Source organism: Rhinolophus sinicus, linkage group LG04, assembly GCF_036562045.2.
Source record: "Rhinolophus sinicus isolate RSC01 linkage group LG04, ASM3656204v1, whole genome shotgun sequence".
Taxonomy (NCBI): domain Eukaryota; kingdom Metazoa; phylum Chordata; class Mammalia; order Chiroptera; family Rhinolophidae; genus Rhinolophus; species Rhinolophus sinicus.
Genome location: NC_133754.1, coordinates 156,149,299 through 156,161,861, shown reverse-complemented (window position 1 = coordinate 156,161,861; position 12,563 = coordinate 156,149,299). Strand labels below are relative to the sequence as shown.

At 38.2% G+C, this 12,563-nt stretch overlaps 1 protein-coding gene across 2 annotated transcripts in view; it reads right to left on the bottom strand.

Annotated features, from left to right (window-relative positions):
• NFX1 (nuclear transcription factor, X-box binding 1) overlaps positions 1–12,563 on the bottom strand; it is a 58,587-nt gene that overhangs the window by 10,093 nt on the left and 35,931 nt on the right. Inside the window, exons 11-16 of one of the 2 annotated variants that reach the window (XM_019734256.2) lie at positions 12,347–12,377; positions 8,645–8,727; positions 7,570–7,678; positions 4,559–4,678; positions 2,733–2,812; positions 125–355 (exon numbers count right to left, since the gene is read on the bottom strand). In XM_019734256.2, coding sequence (XP_019589815.2) covers positions 125–355; positions 2,733–2,812; positions 4,559–4,678; positions 7,570–7,678; positions 8,645–8,727; positions 12,347–12,377 — 654 coding nt within the window. The remainder of the gene's footprint in view (positions 1–124; positions 356–2,732; positions 2,813–4,558; positions 4,679–7,569; positions 7,679–8,644; positions 8,728–12,346; positions 12,378–12,563) is intronic. The other variant, XM_019734262.2, reaches the window with a different exon arrangement.

Sequence of the window (12,563 nt, the reverse complement as noted above, 5' to 3'; positions counted from 1 at the left end):
AGCCTTTCTCTTGTTAACTTGCAGTCCCTCGGAACCAATGACTGCTGACTAGCATGCATGCCCAGGACTCATGAGCAGCCCCAGAACCAGAGTCAATGCCCCACCCAGAGCTAGGGACACGCACCTTGGCTTTGCAAGCAGTCACGGGGCAGGGTGAACTGAGGTGGCAGGGCGCCATACATGGGTGGCCACAGTCAGCTCTGGGGGTGATGCAGGGCTGTTTGCAGGCCTCATCCACAAGACACTCTCCTTTGTGACAGAGTCTCTGACACTTATGCATCCCACATGGTAGCGCTGCACCGCAGGGTAATCCGCAAGAGATATCAACCAGGTGACACGGGATGTTGCTTCGTAACTAGGAGAAACAGAGCAGCCAGATTCTCAGTTCTGTGTGGGATTTGGGGTGACTTTTAACTTCCTATCTAAACATTCCTGAACTTTCACAAAGAGCATTTTTTTTTAAAGTACTTTTTATCTGGAAAAAAGAAATTAGGCTGATTTTCAAAGCCTGAAAGGTTAGTTTGAAAAGAAAACAACTCTGATCCTTATTTAATGATGCTTGTTAGGATCCTAAAGGACTTGAGGTAGCAGCCACATGTGACCTGGGACCTAAACTTTCCAAGGTGGGTAACAAGTATGTGAGCCCACATAACTAGGGAGTATTTGAAAATGTTATGACCAATTGGGAGGATCAGACGATCTTTTCCCTCCTTTGCAAACAGCCAGGGTACTGAGTTGACACACAAATCCTGAGAGTTGGGGCACTGGTGGCCCATGGTTTCAAGACTGCTGGCAGGGCTGTTTTATGAAATTACATACTCAACTCTCCTCATGTCTCCCAACTCATGGTCTCCACAGCTTTAGGCAGCTCTGTCATTTGAAAAAAAATTAAGAGGCAGTAGGCCATGGAACCCCCAACTCCTTTTTTCTTGAGAAATTGCCTCCTTTAGGATTTCTCACTCTAGGAAAAAGATGCTGGAATTTTATTTCTGTGGAACCAAAGGTGACTCCTATTTAATCACTCAAATCCTTTCAAGAACCCTCAAACTGAGGAATATACTTCGACTCTAGTGACACATAACTTTTGCTTTTGAAGAGGCCTCCGAAGTCTAGGATACACATGCTTCTAACGCTTTGGAACCAGTATTTTGGGAGATTGTAGTTCCTAATCATTAAATACTTACCTATTCTACTACCAGGGTGCTGGGGATAATTTTGCCCAGGCTAAGCCCTCTGTTGTCCCCTCTCTACATGACTTGTCTATCTTCTCATTATCCTTTAGGATGTTACTTCCTCTAGAAACGTCTTCCCTGGGTAAAAGCTCCCTGTGTCCCCTTCAGTACTTTGTACTTAGACTCCACAGAGCAGGGGCCACAACTGTCTTGTTCACTTCTGCTCACTGGAACCTAGCCTTTGCCTAGCACACAGTAGGCACACAATACATACTTGTTGAATGAAGACTGAGTAACACAAAGATGATACAAGGATGTCTTAGAGTGGTTGCTCTCAGAGGAAGTGAGATTTACAGAAGAATAATAAATACTAAGGACTACCACTTGAGAACCACTCACAGGAAATAAGTGGAGAAAAGTATGTCCATCAAGATAAGAATACTGAAAGAATGCTGTCATAAATATCAAGAGTTTTAAGAAATGTTGTCAAAAAAAAAAAAAAAAAAAAAGGAAATGTTGGCCAACGTGTTATGAAGCAAAAAGAGCAGGTTACAAAACAGTATAATCTTAACAGAGTAAGGGAAAGTATGTATCACACATGACTGGCAGTCTACACACCAGAATGTTAAGAGTATTTCCCTCTGGGTAGCAGAACTGCATTTTCTTAATTGTCTACAATGAACATGCATTTCAAAAACTAAAAGTGTTTCAAAGGGTCTATAGTGAACAGTGCCAAATAGAGCTTAGAGGCTAAGAAAGGGGGAACGTCCTTCATGGTAGTGGCAATGAAGAGGTATAGGTTGGTGCAAAAGTAAGTGCGGTATAAAAGGTTAAAAATAATTGCAAAAACCGCAACTACTTTTGCACCCACCTAACACACGGTGCCCTGGAGGAGGGCGTCTGGGCCCAGCAGTCAGCATGGGAAGCTGCGTAGGGTGTAGAAAGAAGGAACAGTGGCTGCTGGTGGAGAGCACACCTCCACTCCTGGATGCTCCCACTGTAACACCTTTCCCCAGGCTAGCAACCTCTCCCCATGTTAACCTAGTTAGTTGGTTAACCTAGAAGTTGTCTCAGAAAATAGCCCATGTTCTCAAAGCTAACTGGCTAAATTTCACTTATTGTAACCAGATTAAAAATGATAGGAGGATAGACTGAAAATGCTACCTACTGTAAGACTCCATTTATGTGACATTCTGGAAAGGCAAAACTACTGGGACAGACAACAGCTGATTGGTTGCCAGAGCCTGGAGGCGGGGGGAGAATAACTATACAGGGACACAAATGAATTTTTTTTGGTGCAAATGAATGTTCTGCATCTTGATTGTGGTGGTGGTTACATGACTGAATGAATGCTTCTGTCAAAACTCACAGACCTGTACACTAAAGAGGGTAAATTTTATTTTATGTAAATTATACTTAATTTAAAAAAGAGAAAAAAGTGTCAATAGCAAACCTCTGCTTCTTGGAATATTAACTCTGAGGAACAATGAGACTAACAACTCAAAGTAATCCAATCATCAATCTCTGGCTGGAACAATGAAAATGGGAGAGAAAACTTACCTCATGTTTGCCCATGCACCATTTCTGAGTTAGGAAGGTACAAGGGGGACACTTTTCTTCGCTATGACAAGAATGATATACTGCAGAAATAGAAAGGCAAAATTAGGAATAATATTTAAATAAAGACACATAAACTACTATACACGTTATAATGGTTTGTGACATGGAATTTATAAACTTAGGCATACTTTTAAAAAATTGTCATAGGAAAGTAAACAGTGGCTGGCTTTATATTAAAGTGTTGAAGGATGAGCATGAGTGAGAAAAAGAAACCCAACTGAGGGGCACAGACATGCCAAACACAGCTTTCCTGCCTCAGCTCCTGTGGTACAGCCCCATGGTCTGTCCATTTGGCCCTACCTTACATAGCAACTACTCACTTCTGCTCAGATAGCTCTGTTATTCATCCATTTAATATGTTTCCACCAACTCAATTTCCTTGCTGTCTCTAAGAGGCAGTTCACCTAACTCATCTCCTACAACAAAAACTTCCTTGGCTGACCACACCCTGCCCTGAGCTCTCTCACACTCCCTGATGTCTTAGTTCTTGCGCAGATGACTTGCTGCCATGTCATCTGACCCATCTTCATGTAATGGTTGGTTAGGTCCTTTGTATTTAACTACCATCCTCTTCTTCTCAGGGAGAACATAAGAACCTCAAGGTCATCGGCTATTTTTCGTTCCTCTAAATCTCCTTCTGCGTTTGACACCATGCTAGATATACAACAAACACTCAAGAAAAGTTTATTGAATGCTGAACAAAGCAGGCTAAAACAAGACAACTCACAAAAGGGTAGCTCTTACTATGGACATTAACCAGCAGGATCTGGACTTCATCTGTAACATCTGCAAGTGAGTGTGCAGGAGGGACTGGGTGAGTACTGGCTTGGGCATTTCCTTCATGCTGATGTGAACACCACAGCAGGGGCTTGCAAACTAAGCTGGGGGCACCATCCTGAGGTCCCAGGGAAGGAAGAAACTTTTCACTTCATGAAGAACTACTTAATTCTGTTTTACTCTATTAACTTAAAAAATTCAGAGCTGGTTGCCTATTTGTCAGTCCAAATCATATGGCCAGACTTACTATAAGTATCAAATCTGGTGATTCAAATAATTTCAGGTTCGCCTCTGGGACTTGGTAAAATGACATGGTGGGCCCAATATGGTCCTAGAGGAAAGCCAGTGACTAGATTGGACAGATAAGAAAAATGGGTGATGACAAGTAGCTTCTGGTGTCTACAGCAGACCATCAGAGAAAAACCGGAAGCTTTAATGTCCTGCAACATACGACTGACTAAGTTACGGTCCATCTACATATGTAAACGAACACTCCACTCCATTGCCACTAAAAATCTATACTGTAAAAATTATTCACTGATCGGGAGAGTTGAAAACTACAATAATAAGAGAGAAAAGTGATAGTTAAAATGAGTAAGTTCAGTAAGATCCCACTTTTATTTTAGGAAGGAAAACAAAAAGCAAACGTGTATTTTGCCCATGAAAGAAGGCCCCCCAAATATACATTAAGTTTAATTCCTAGAAGATGACACAATAGATGGTTTAATTTCAATCTTTTAACTTTATCTCTATTTTCTTTCTTTTTATATTATCAATATATACTGCTTCTATAATAACAACAAAAACCCAAGTTACTTTCAATTTTGTAAACATATGCTCAACTTTGAAATATGCACCCAAAGTGGAGGCCACAAAGAAAGCAGAAAAGTCCCCGAAGACCATCAAAGCAGTGAGGACCACCGTGTAACACCCTCCATGACATGGTGTGAGCAGGCAATGAAGTGGGGAGGCAAGGAGAGGGGACCCACCTGGGTGATCACATTCATGGATTCTGGCGCACGTCTGGGTACACTCAGGGGGCCTGGTACCACAGGGAACTGGAGGGTAGATCACTGAGGCGCCACAGTGGCAGGTTAATTCATCAAAACCTGGAGCAGCAGTGAGTGAAACAAAACAACCCTCATGAGTTTGGGATGGGCACACACATACTTCTTTTTTGGCTTGTATTTCTAGAGGATAATTTGGGGAGGAGGGGGTGGCTTTTTAAAAAAAAGGTTTTTGTTTTATGAAAGTTGAGCTGGTAACAAAGGAGCAGACAAGTATGAAGTGTTTCATTTTACTTGCAACAAACTCTTAAGTCCATGAACCCAAGACAGTTTTATATGTATATTTTACACAACAGATCCATAGGCCATTCCTTTTTGAGAGAACAGGAGACTTCCACTAAAGATACAGCTCTTTTTTAGCTCTCTTGGTTATGAAAATGGATAGAGATTATGAGAGCTACAGGTAATTAACAAACATACAAAAATATGCATTTGAATATAAACCCCCGAGAACCACTGAAGTCCTTCAAAAAAATTCTTATAGATATAATCAACAACTATGATGCTTGAAACAGGAAGCTGAAATGAAGCGCAGAGCTACATCTGAGCTCACTAGACAGTTCACAGCCTGATCAAAAGGAGAGCTCACATGGTACAGCTCTAACAAGCAGTCCACTTTGTCAAGAGCTTTCCTAACCTTTAAAGCCCAAGGGGAGCCAGTTCTCCAACTCTGGGCCTTGGTAGAGGCCAGGCCATTAGTGATGGTTCTCAACTAGGGCACTCGAGGATTCCCTCACCCTCCACTTTTTTCCACTTAGCACTCTTCAGCAAGCCCTTCAGAGGCTACACAATGTGGTAGAAAGAGCCGTGAAAACACGGTCAGGAGACTTAGGTTTCTAGTCCTAGACCTAGTACATACTTGCTCAGGGACTATGGGTAGGTAATTTACCCCCTCTGAGCTTCCGTTTGATCAAATCGGGATATCAGACTTTGACCTATTCACTCAACAATAATTGTGAGGATGAGCTAGTAATATACGTGAAATAACTAGGTAAAGGGTAACGGGGGCCATGTAAGTTGTTTCTATGGAACTCCTCAAGTGTGGCTTATAACAAAGCACTGACTCAACTCTGTTGAAATGAGGTTGGCCCAGCATTCTGGAGAAGACATTTTGGGAAACCCTGACTTAGGCCAATCTTTTCATGTAGCAGTTCTCAAAGGTGCTCTGTTGATCCCTAGGGGTCCCTGAGAGCCTTTCAGGGAGTCGACAAGGTCAAAATTATTTTCATAACACTAAGATATTTACTTTTTTCACTATGTTCACATTTGCACTGATGGTGCAAAAGCAAAAAAATTGCCAGGGCCTTAGCACAAATCAAGACAGTATCATTAAATTGTAATCATTTTATTTTATCACCACTAAGCACTTAGAGTAAATAAAAAACGATAGTTTCACTTAAGAAAGTCCTTGAAGAAGCAGCAAAAAAAAAAAAAAACCTTGACCCTTGAATTGATGTCTTTTTAATATTCTGTGATACAAGATGGGAAATCTGCATAAAGCACTTTTGTTGCACACAAAAATACTCTGGTTGTTTTAAAGAATTGCACTTTTTTGAGTTGTGAGCTAAATTAACCTCTTTTTTCACAAAACAATATTTTTTCTTTTTCTTTCTTTCTTTCTTTCTTTTTTTAAGGAGGGCACAGCTCACAGTGACCCACACAGGGATCAAACCGGCAACCTTGGTGTTATTAGCACCACACTCTAACCAACTGAGCTAACCGGCCAGCACCACCATCATTTTTTCTTGAAAGAACACTGACAAGCTATGATTATTTTGACTTGGCTATTTGGCAGACATTTTATCAAAAATGAACAAAGTGAGCCTGTCACTTCAAGAACAATGACTGTTGCCAATGATAAAAATTCAAGCTTTCAAATGAAAATAGAGTATTTGAAAACATGTATTTACCACTAAGAGCTTTACAACTTTCTCATACTTTTCCCAAGGCTTTTCTGATGAGATTGGTAGTTATATTAACAAATGAGTTTTTAGTAGTATAAAACAACATTTGTCAATACGTCAAATATCTATGTAACCCAGAATAATTATTTTCTAAATGATCAATGTACGATGTTATAAAATCATGTACGGGTAAAAGACCCATTCAAAATACAAAAAAAAAACCCCAATGAATTTTAATGTGACAGAGTACGAAAACAAAAACACGAACGTAAGTGTTTTGAAAATGAGGCTGAGTTTTGGTGTAATATCAAAGAATACCCACAATTATTTGAAAACTTTTTAAAAATACTCATTCCTTTTCCTACTTGCTGTGTGAGGCTGGATTTTTTTCATATGCCTCAACTATACTGCAACAGATTGATGTAGAAGCACATATGAGAATCCAGCTATCTTCTATTATATCAGGCATCTACTCTTCTCACTAATTTAAAATATAGTTTGTCTAAAACAAAATTTTTATGTTATTTATGTTAACATGCAATGGATATATTGTTTTTAAAAAATGAATAAATCAATATTTTAAAAATTTCTCTATTTTAATTCCTCATATGATAAATATAAATAGCTAAAACTCACATAAAAAGAGTTCTGTGGGATCCCCGATAATTTTTTAAGAATGAAAATGAGTCCTAAGACCAAAAAATCTGCAAACTGCTGCTAATAATATAGAGAAAGAAGACTTCCTAAGGACAGAACCTGGGTCAATAATAGTTAAGAGGCATCCACTAATGAACCAGATCCATCTTAAGATCGTTGCCTATAGCCCAAGTTTCATATATTCAGGGACAACAGTACAGCACTAGGAATAACTTAAAAAACAAACAAACAAAAAACTCAACACACCTGAAATACTAAGTCTTATTACTTTAGTAATCCATACTAATCTAAGCATACCAATCTCTCTAAATATATTATGTCTGAATTTCTAGAAAATTCTAGGACAATAAAGTATACAGTGAAGACACTCACTGGCTTGCCAGCATGTCTGGCAGTTTCCACGATGACAAGGTTCTTCACATCTATGAAGGCCACAACGGAGTTTCCTTCCACAAATCAAAGGACACTTGTGCTCCTTATCCTAGGAAGAGAGATTTATATTTATTTACAAAATTTTCTCTATTTTATGTTTTCCATAAACAACAAAATTTATAAAACAAGCTCTCCACATTTATGGTTGAAATGATGTCTGGGATTAGCTTCAAAATAATCAGGGGAGGGAGAATTAGTGGGGACGTAGATGAAACAAGATTAGTCATGAGTTGGTCACTACTAAAGCCAGATATTGGGTACATGGGACTCATACTAGTCTCTCTGCTTTTGTATATATTTGAAATTTTCAATAATAAGAGGCAGTCTTTAAGCTTTCAAACACTGGTTTATAACTAAGTCTTGATATACTGTATAATTTCATTACTCTTTACCTTGTCAATATAAACATTTTAAAACAACTGTGTATTTTATATATGTACATATACATATGTGTATGTATGCACTATCTTGCTATTGCTACTGTGTTATTCTGTTTACACACACACACACACACACACACACACTCACACACACAAACAGTAACACAGTACTGACTGCCACGTAGTGCCTCCTTTATTTAGTTCCACAGAAGTGAATACTTCAGGTAACTAAAACTTGCTCCTTTCAAAAATGCCACACGCATTTTGCCCACCAATCTTCCCAAAGGAGTGCATGAAATGTGAAGCCCGAGTTGCTAAGGCCAGGCCAGTCTGTGTATTGAGATAGCACACAATCTCCCATAGAGGACTGCATGCTCATCTAGTGGTCTTGGGATCTGGGGCCTGAGGACTTTTGTTTTTTTCTTTCTCTTCTTCTATGTTGCCACTGGCTGATCTTCTTGACATGGCTGAGATTAGCTTGACCTGGGCAACAATATGACTTCTGCTCAGAGGCTCCTTCCAGAATTTCTAAATCTGATTTCTAAATCTTGGCTGCATTCCAGATGGTGAGGCTTCCAGAAGTCCAGCCCCTCAATAAATGCAATCTGACTGTGTGCAATGATAGGTCTACTTACCACACAGCATATCTCATTACATTTATGCCGTCCACATAACCGTTTCTTGTTACACCGCTTGTCACACATAAATGTAGCATCTGCTGTGGGCAATGAAAAAGGAAAAAAGGCAGAAGATATAAACATTCATCCAACAAATATTTGAGAGACTATAGGCTGAAGAAATACAATGTATAATGTAAATAAAACAGTGAAAATATTATGGTAAAAATGCACATTAAAATATTTTTTTACTGTTATTTAGATCCCTCACATTGTGTGAGCCCCCTTTCCCCCATCCACTATCCCTCTGTACGTTCCCCAAATTAATTTTCAAACCCCCATGACCATCTTGTGGTTACCGACTATTTTTCAAAACCTCTCACCTTCCCCTTATCCCCCCCCCGCCCCTCTAGCAACCCTCTGTTTTTCCTCCATGTTTCCAAAACTGTCTCTGATTAGTTCATTCACTTATTCTTTTCTGTAGATTCCGCATATAAGTGAGATCATATGGTATTTGTCTTTCTCTTTCTGACTTATTTCACTTAACATAATGTTCTCTAAGTTTTGCTTTGTCTTGTGCACCTGAAACTAATAAAAAAAAATAAATAAATAAAAAATAAATAAAAAAAAGAAAGAAAATAAAGTTTATCCCATTAAAAAAAATATTTTTTACTGTCAAATTATCAAAAAATAGAAAACAGAAAGACTGATTAATATATGGTATGGGTGAAAGTGTGCAGAAAAAATCACATATACATAGTGGATGAGAGTATAAACTTTTAGAGAACATATGAATCTATCAAAAATTTAAGTGGTGATAATTCCATTTTAAGGAATCCTTTCTATAGATACACTTTCAAAAGTAGCTAGGACACCAAGAGCACAAGCAACAACAACAACAACAAAACATAAATTGGACTTAATCAAAATTAAAAACTTTTGTGATCAAAGGACACTATTAAGAAAGTGAAACGATAACCCACACAATATATTTGCAAATCATATATTTCATAAGGGTCTAGGATCCAAAATACATAAAGAACTCTTACAACTTAACAACAGAAAGACAAATAACCTAAATTTAAAAATGGGCCACGGACCTAAACAGCCTCCTTTCCAAAGATACAAATGGCCAGGTACATGAAAAAAGTTCAACATCATCAGTAATTAGGGAAATGAAAATCAAAACCATGACATATCGCTTTACACCCACTTAGGATGGCAATAATAATAACAACAATAATAATAATAACAAAAAATAACAAGTGTTGGAGAGGATGCAGAGAAATTGGAACCCTACTGGTGAGAATATAAAATGGTATAACTGCTGTGGAAAGCAAAATGGCAGTTCTTCAAAAAATTACACATAGAATTACCGTATGATCCAGCAATTCTACCCCTAGGTATATACCCAAAAGAATTTAAAACGGGTATTCAAACAAAACTTGGTACAATAGTTCACAGCAGCACTATTGTTTCCAAAAGATGGAAACAATCCAAACGTCCACCAGAGGCTGAATGGATAAATTGTGACATATACATACAATGGACTTATTTAGTGATAGAGAAATGAAGTACTGATAGGTGCTACAATACCAACGAACCTTGAAAATATGCTAAATGAAAGGAGCCAGGCACAAAAGGTTACATATTAAATGATTCCATGTATATGAAATACTTTGGATAGGTAAATCCATAAAGACAGAAAGCAGATTAACGTTTGCTAGGGGATGGGGGGCGAAGTAAGTGGGAAGTGAAAACTTAATGAATACAGGGTTTTCTCTTGGGGTGATGAAAATGTTTCAGAACTAGAGAGGTGATTGCACAACACTGTGAATACACTAAATGCCAATGAATTGTACACTTTAAAATGGTTTGTTCTACTATATTATGTGAACTTTATTTCAATAAAAAAAAGTGGGCTAGGTGCTTAAGTGTTTACAGATGAAATGATGTTTGAGATTTGTTTTCAAAGTACTTTAGAAGACATAAAAAGTAGGTAAGGGAGGGACAGATGAAACAAGACAGGCAAAATGTTGATATTGTTGATGATGGGTGATAGGTACACAGGGGTCTACTTTCAGATATGATTGAAATTTTTCATCACAAACTTTTAAAAAGTGGGACAAGATGGTTACTGCATTATTTGTAATGGGGAAAAATTGCAGACAATCTAAATGACTCAAAAGGGTAATAGTGAACCATATACACTATGGTATACCCACATATTGTAAGAAGGAGAGATATACACACTGATAAGGAAAACTGTCTTTGATATATTATTGAGGGGGAAAAAAGCCCCAAGTTACAAACAGATTTTTAGCATGAACCTAAGTTTAGGGGGAAAATCAAACCTATACTAGCACGTGTACATGTCTGCGTGAATACAGAAAAAGATCTGGACCCACACCCAACAAACTATTGACAGCGGTTTCATTAGGGAAGTGAAACTACAGAGGGAAAAATGGGTGAGGGTGTATTTTCATTTTTTACTTTAAATGTATTCATGTAATTTTTTCAAATTATGTTTTTAATAACCAAAACTTTGAGATTTTTTTTTTAGCTCCCAAACAGCCACTCCCCACCTCCTTCAGGCTAACAGATCCTTAATTTTGTTCAGAAATTCACCACCCATGGGCTCCTCAGTTCCAGAGGTATATGTTGACTAGTCTAGCCTGTCACGGTAATCCCATTCCCCTTGTTAGGGAAGTGCTTAGGAGGAAGCATGTGATACAAAGTATATTGAGAGCCTTTCAGGACTCTTCTGACTCTTAAGAAGGAAGAGAAGCTTAAAAATCTCCCTTTCTTTCCTCTATATGTTGTTTGGTGAGGACTCACGTTGTGAAATTGCTATAGCCAGCTTATACCCATGAGGGGAAAAAAAACCAAGAAAATCTCAGAGAAGTTGAACTGGATCCTGGAATCATTGAGCTTGGAATTAACCAACTTTCTATTTGTTCTGCCTCCAGACTTCCTGTTATGTGAGGCAATAAGCAGTCTTATTGCTAGTCACTTTTCCTTGGATTTTCCGATACCAGCAACCAAAAACAATCTATTATAGCTTTCTTCCTGACCAGAATAGGAGCTTATATTTTATACACAGCTATCTTTTGTCACTTTTCCAAAAAGGTTTTAAGGTGGCTCAAACCAAAGACTATGTGATGATTAGCAAAACAGGGATAGAATCATAATAGAGTGGGTCAGGAGGATCAACGACAAAGGAAGAAACAATATTCGAGGCCTCAGGGGTAAGAAGGCTGCTAAGCTGAGTCCCTGTTCCAGGTAGCCAAAAGTCCTATCAAGCATCAGTCTGTGTAAAAAGTTTGCTTCATCAGATATCATTTACCTTCACTTCTCCCCACCAATACTATATTATAAAAAATTTCAAACATAAAAAAGTTGAAACAATTTTGCAGTGAACACTCATATGCCCACTAGTGAGATTCTACCATTAGTTACTTTTCCACATATCTATTCTTCTATCCACCCGTCAATTTATCTCATTTTTCGACGCATTTCAAAGTAATACATGAGTATGCGTCTCCTAAAATTTTGAGCACTTCATTAACTACAATTCAATTTATGGTTTTTTCTTTTCTTATGAGGTAAAAGTTACATACAATAAAATGCACAAATGTTAAGTGTACCCTCACTGAATTTTGACAAATACATAACTACTTTCACCCCAGAAAGTTTTCTCATGCCCCTTTCCAGTCATACCTTCACTTTTGAGACTGGTACATGGAAGCTCCTATGGAAAAAGAAAAAGAAACAGTAACTACTTTAGGAATAAATGAAACAACACAACTATAGTATAATGCTAAATGTAACATGTATATCCCAAATATCCTGTACTTCTCTGGCAATTTATTCACCAACTTCACCTGTCTGGAGCAAGCTTAGTCCATTTCCTCTATTGATATGCGTATGCTTTACT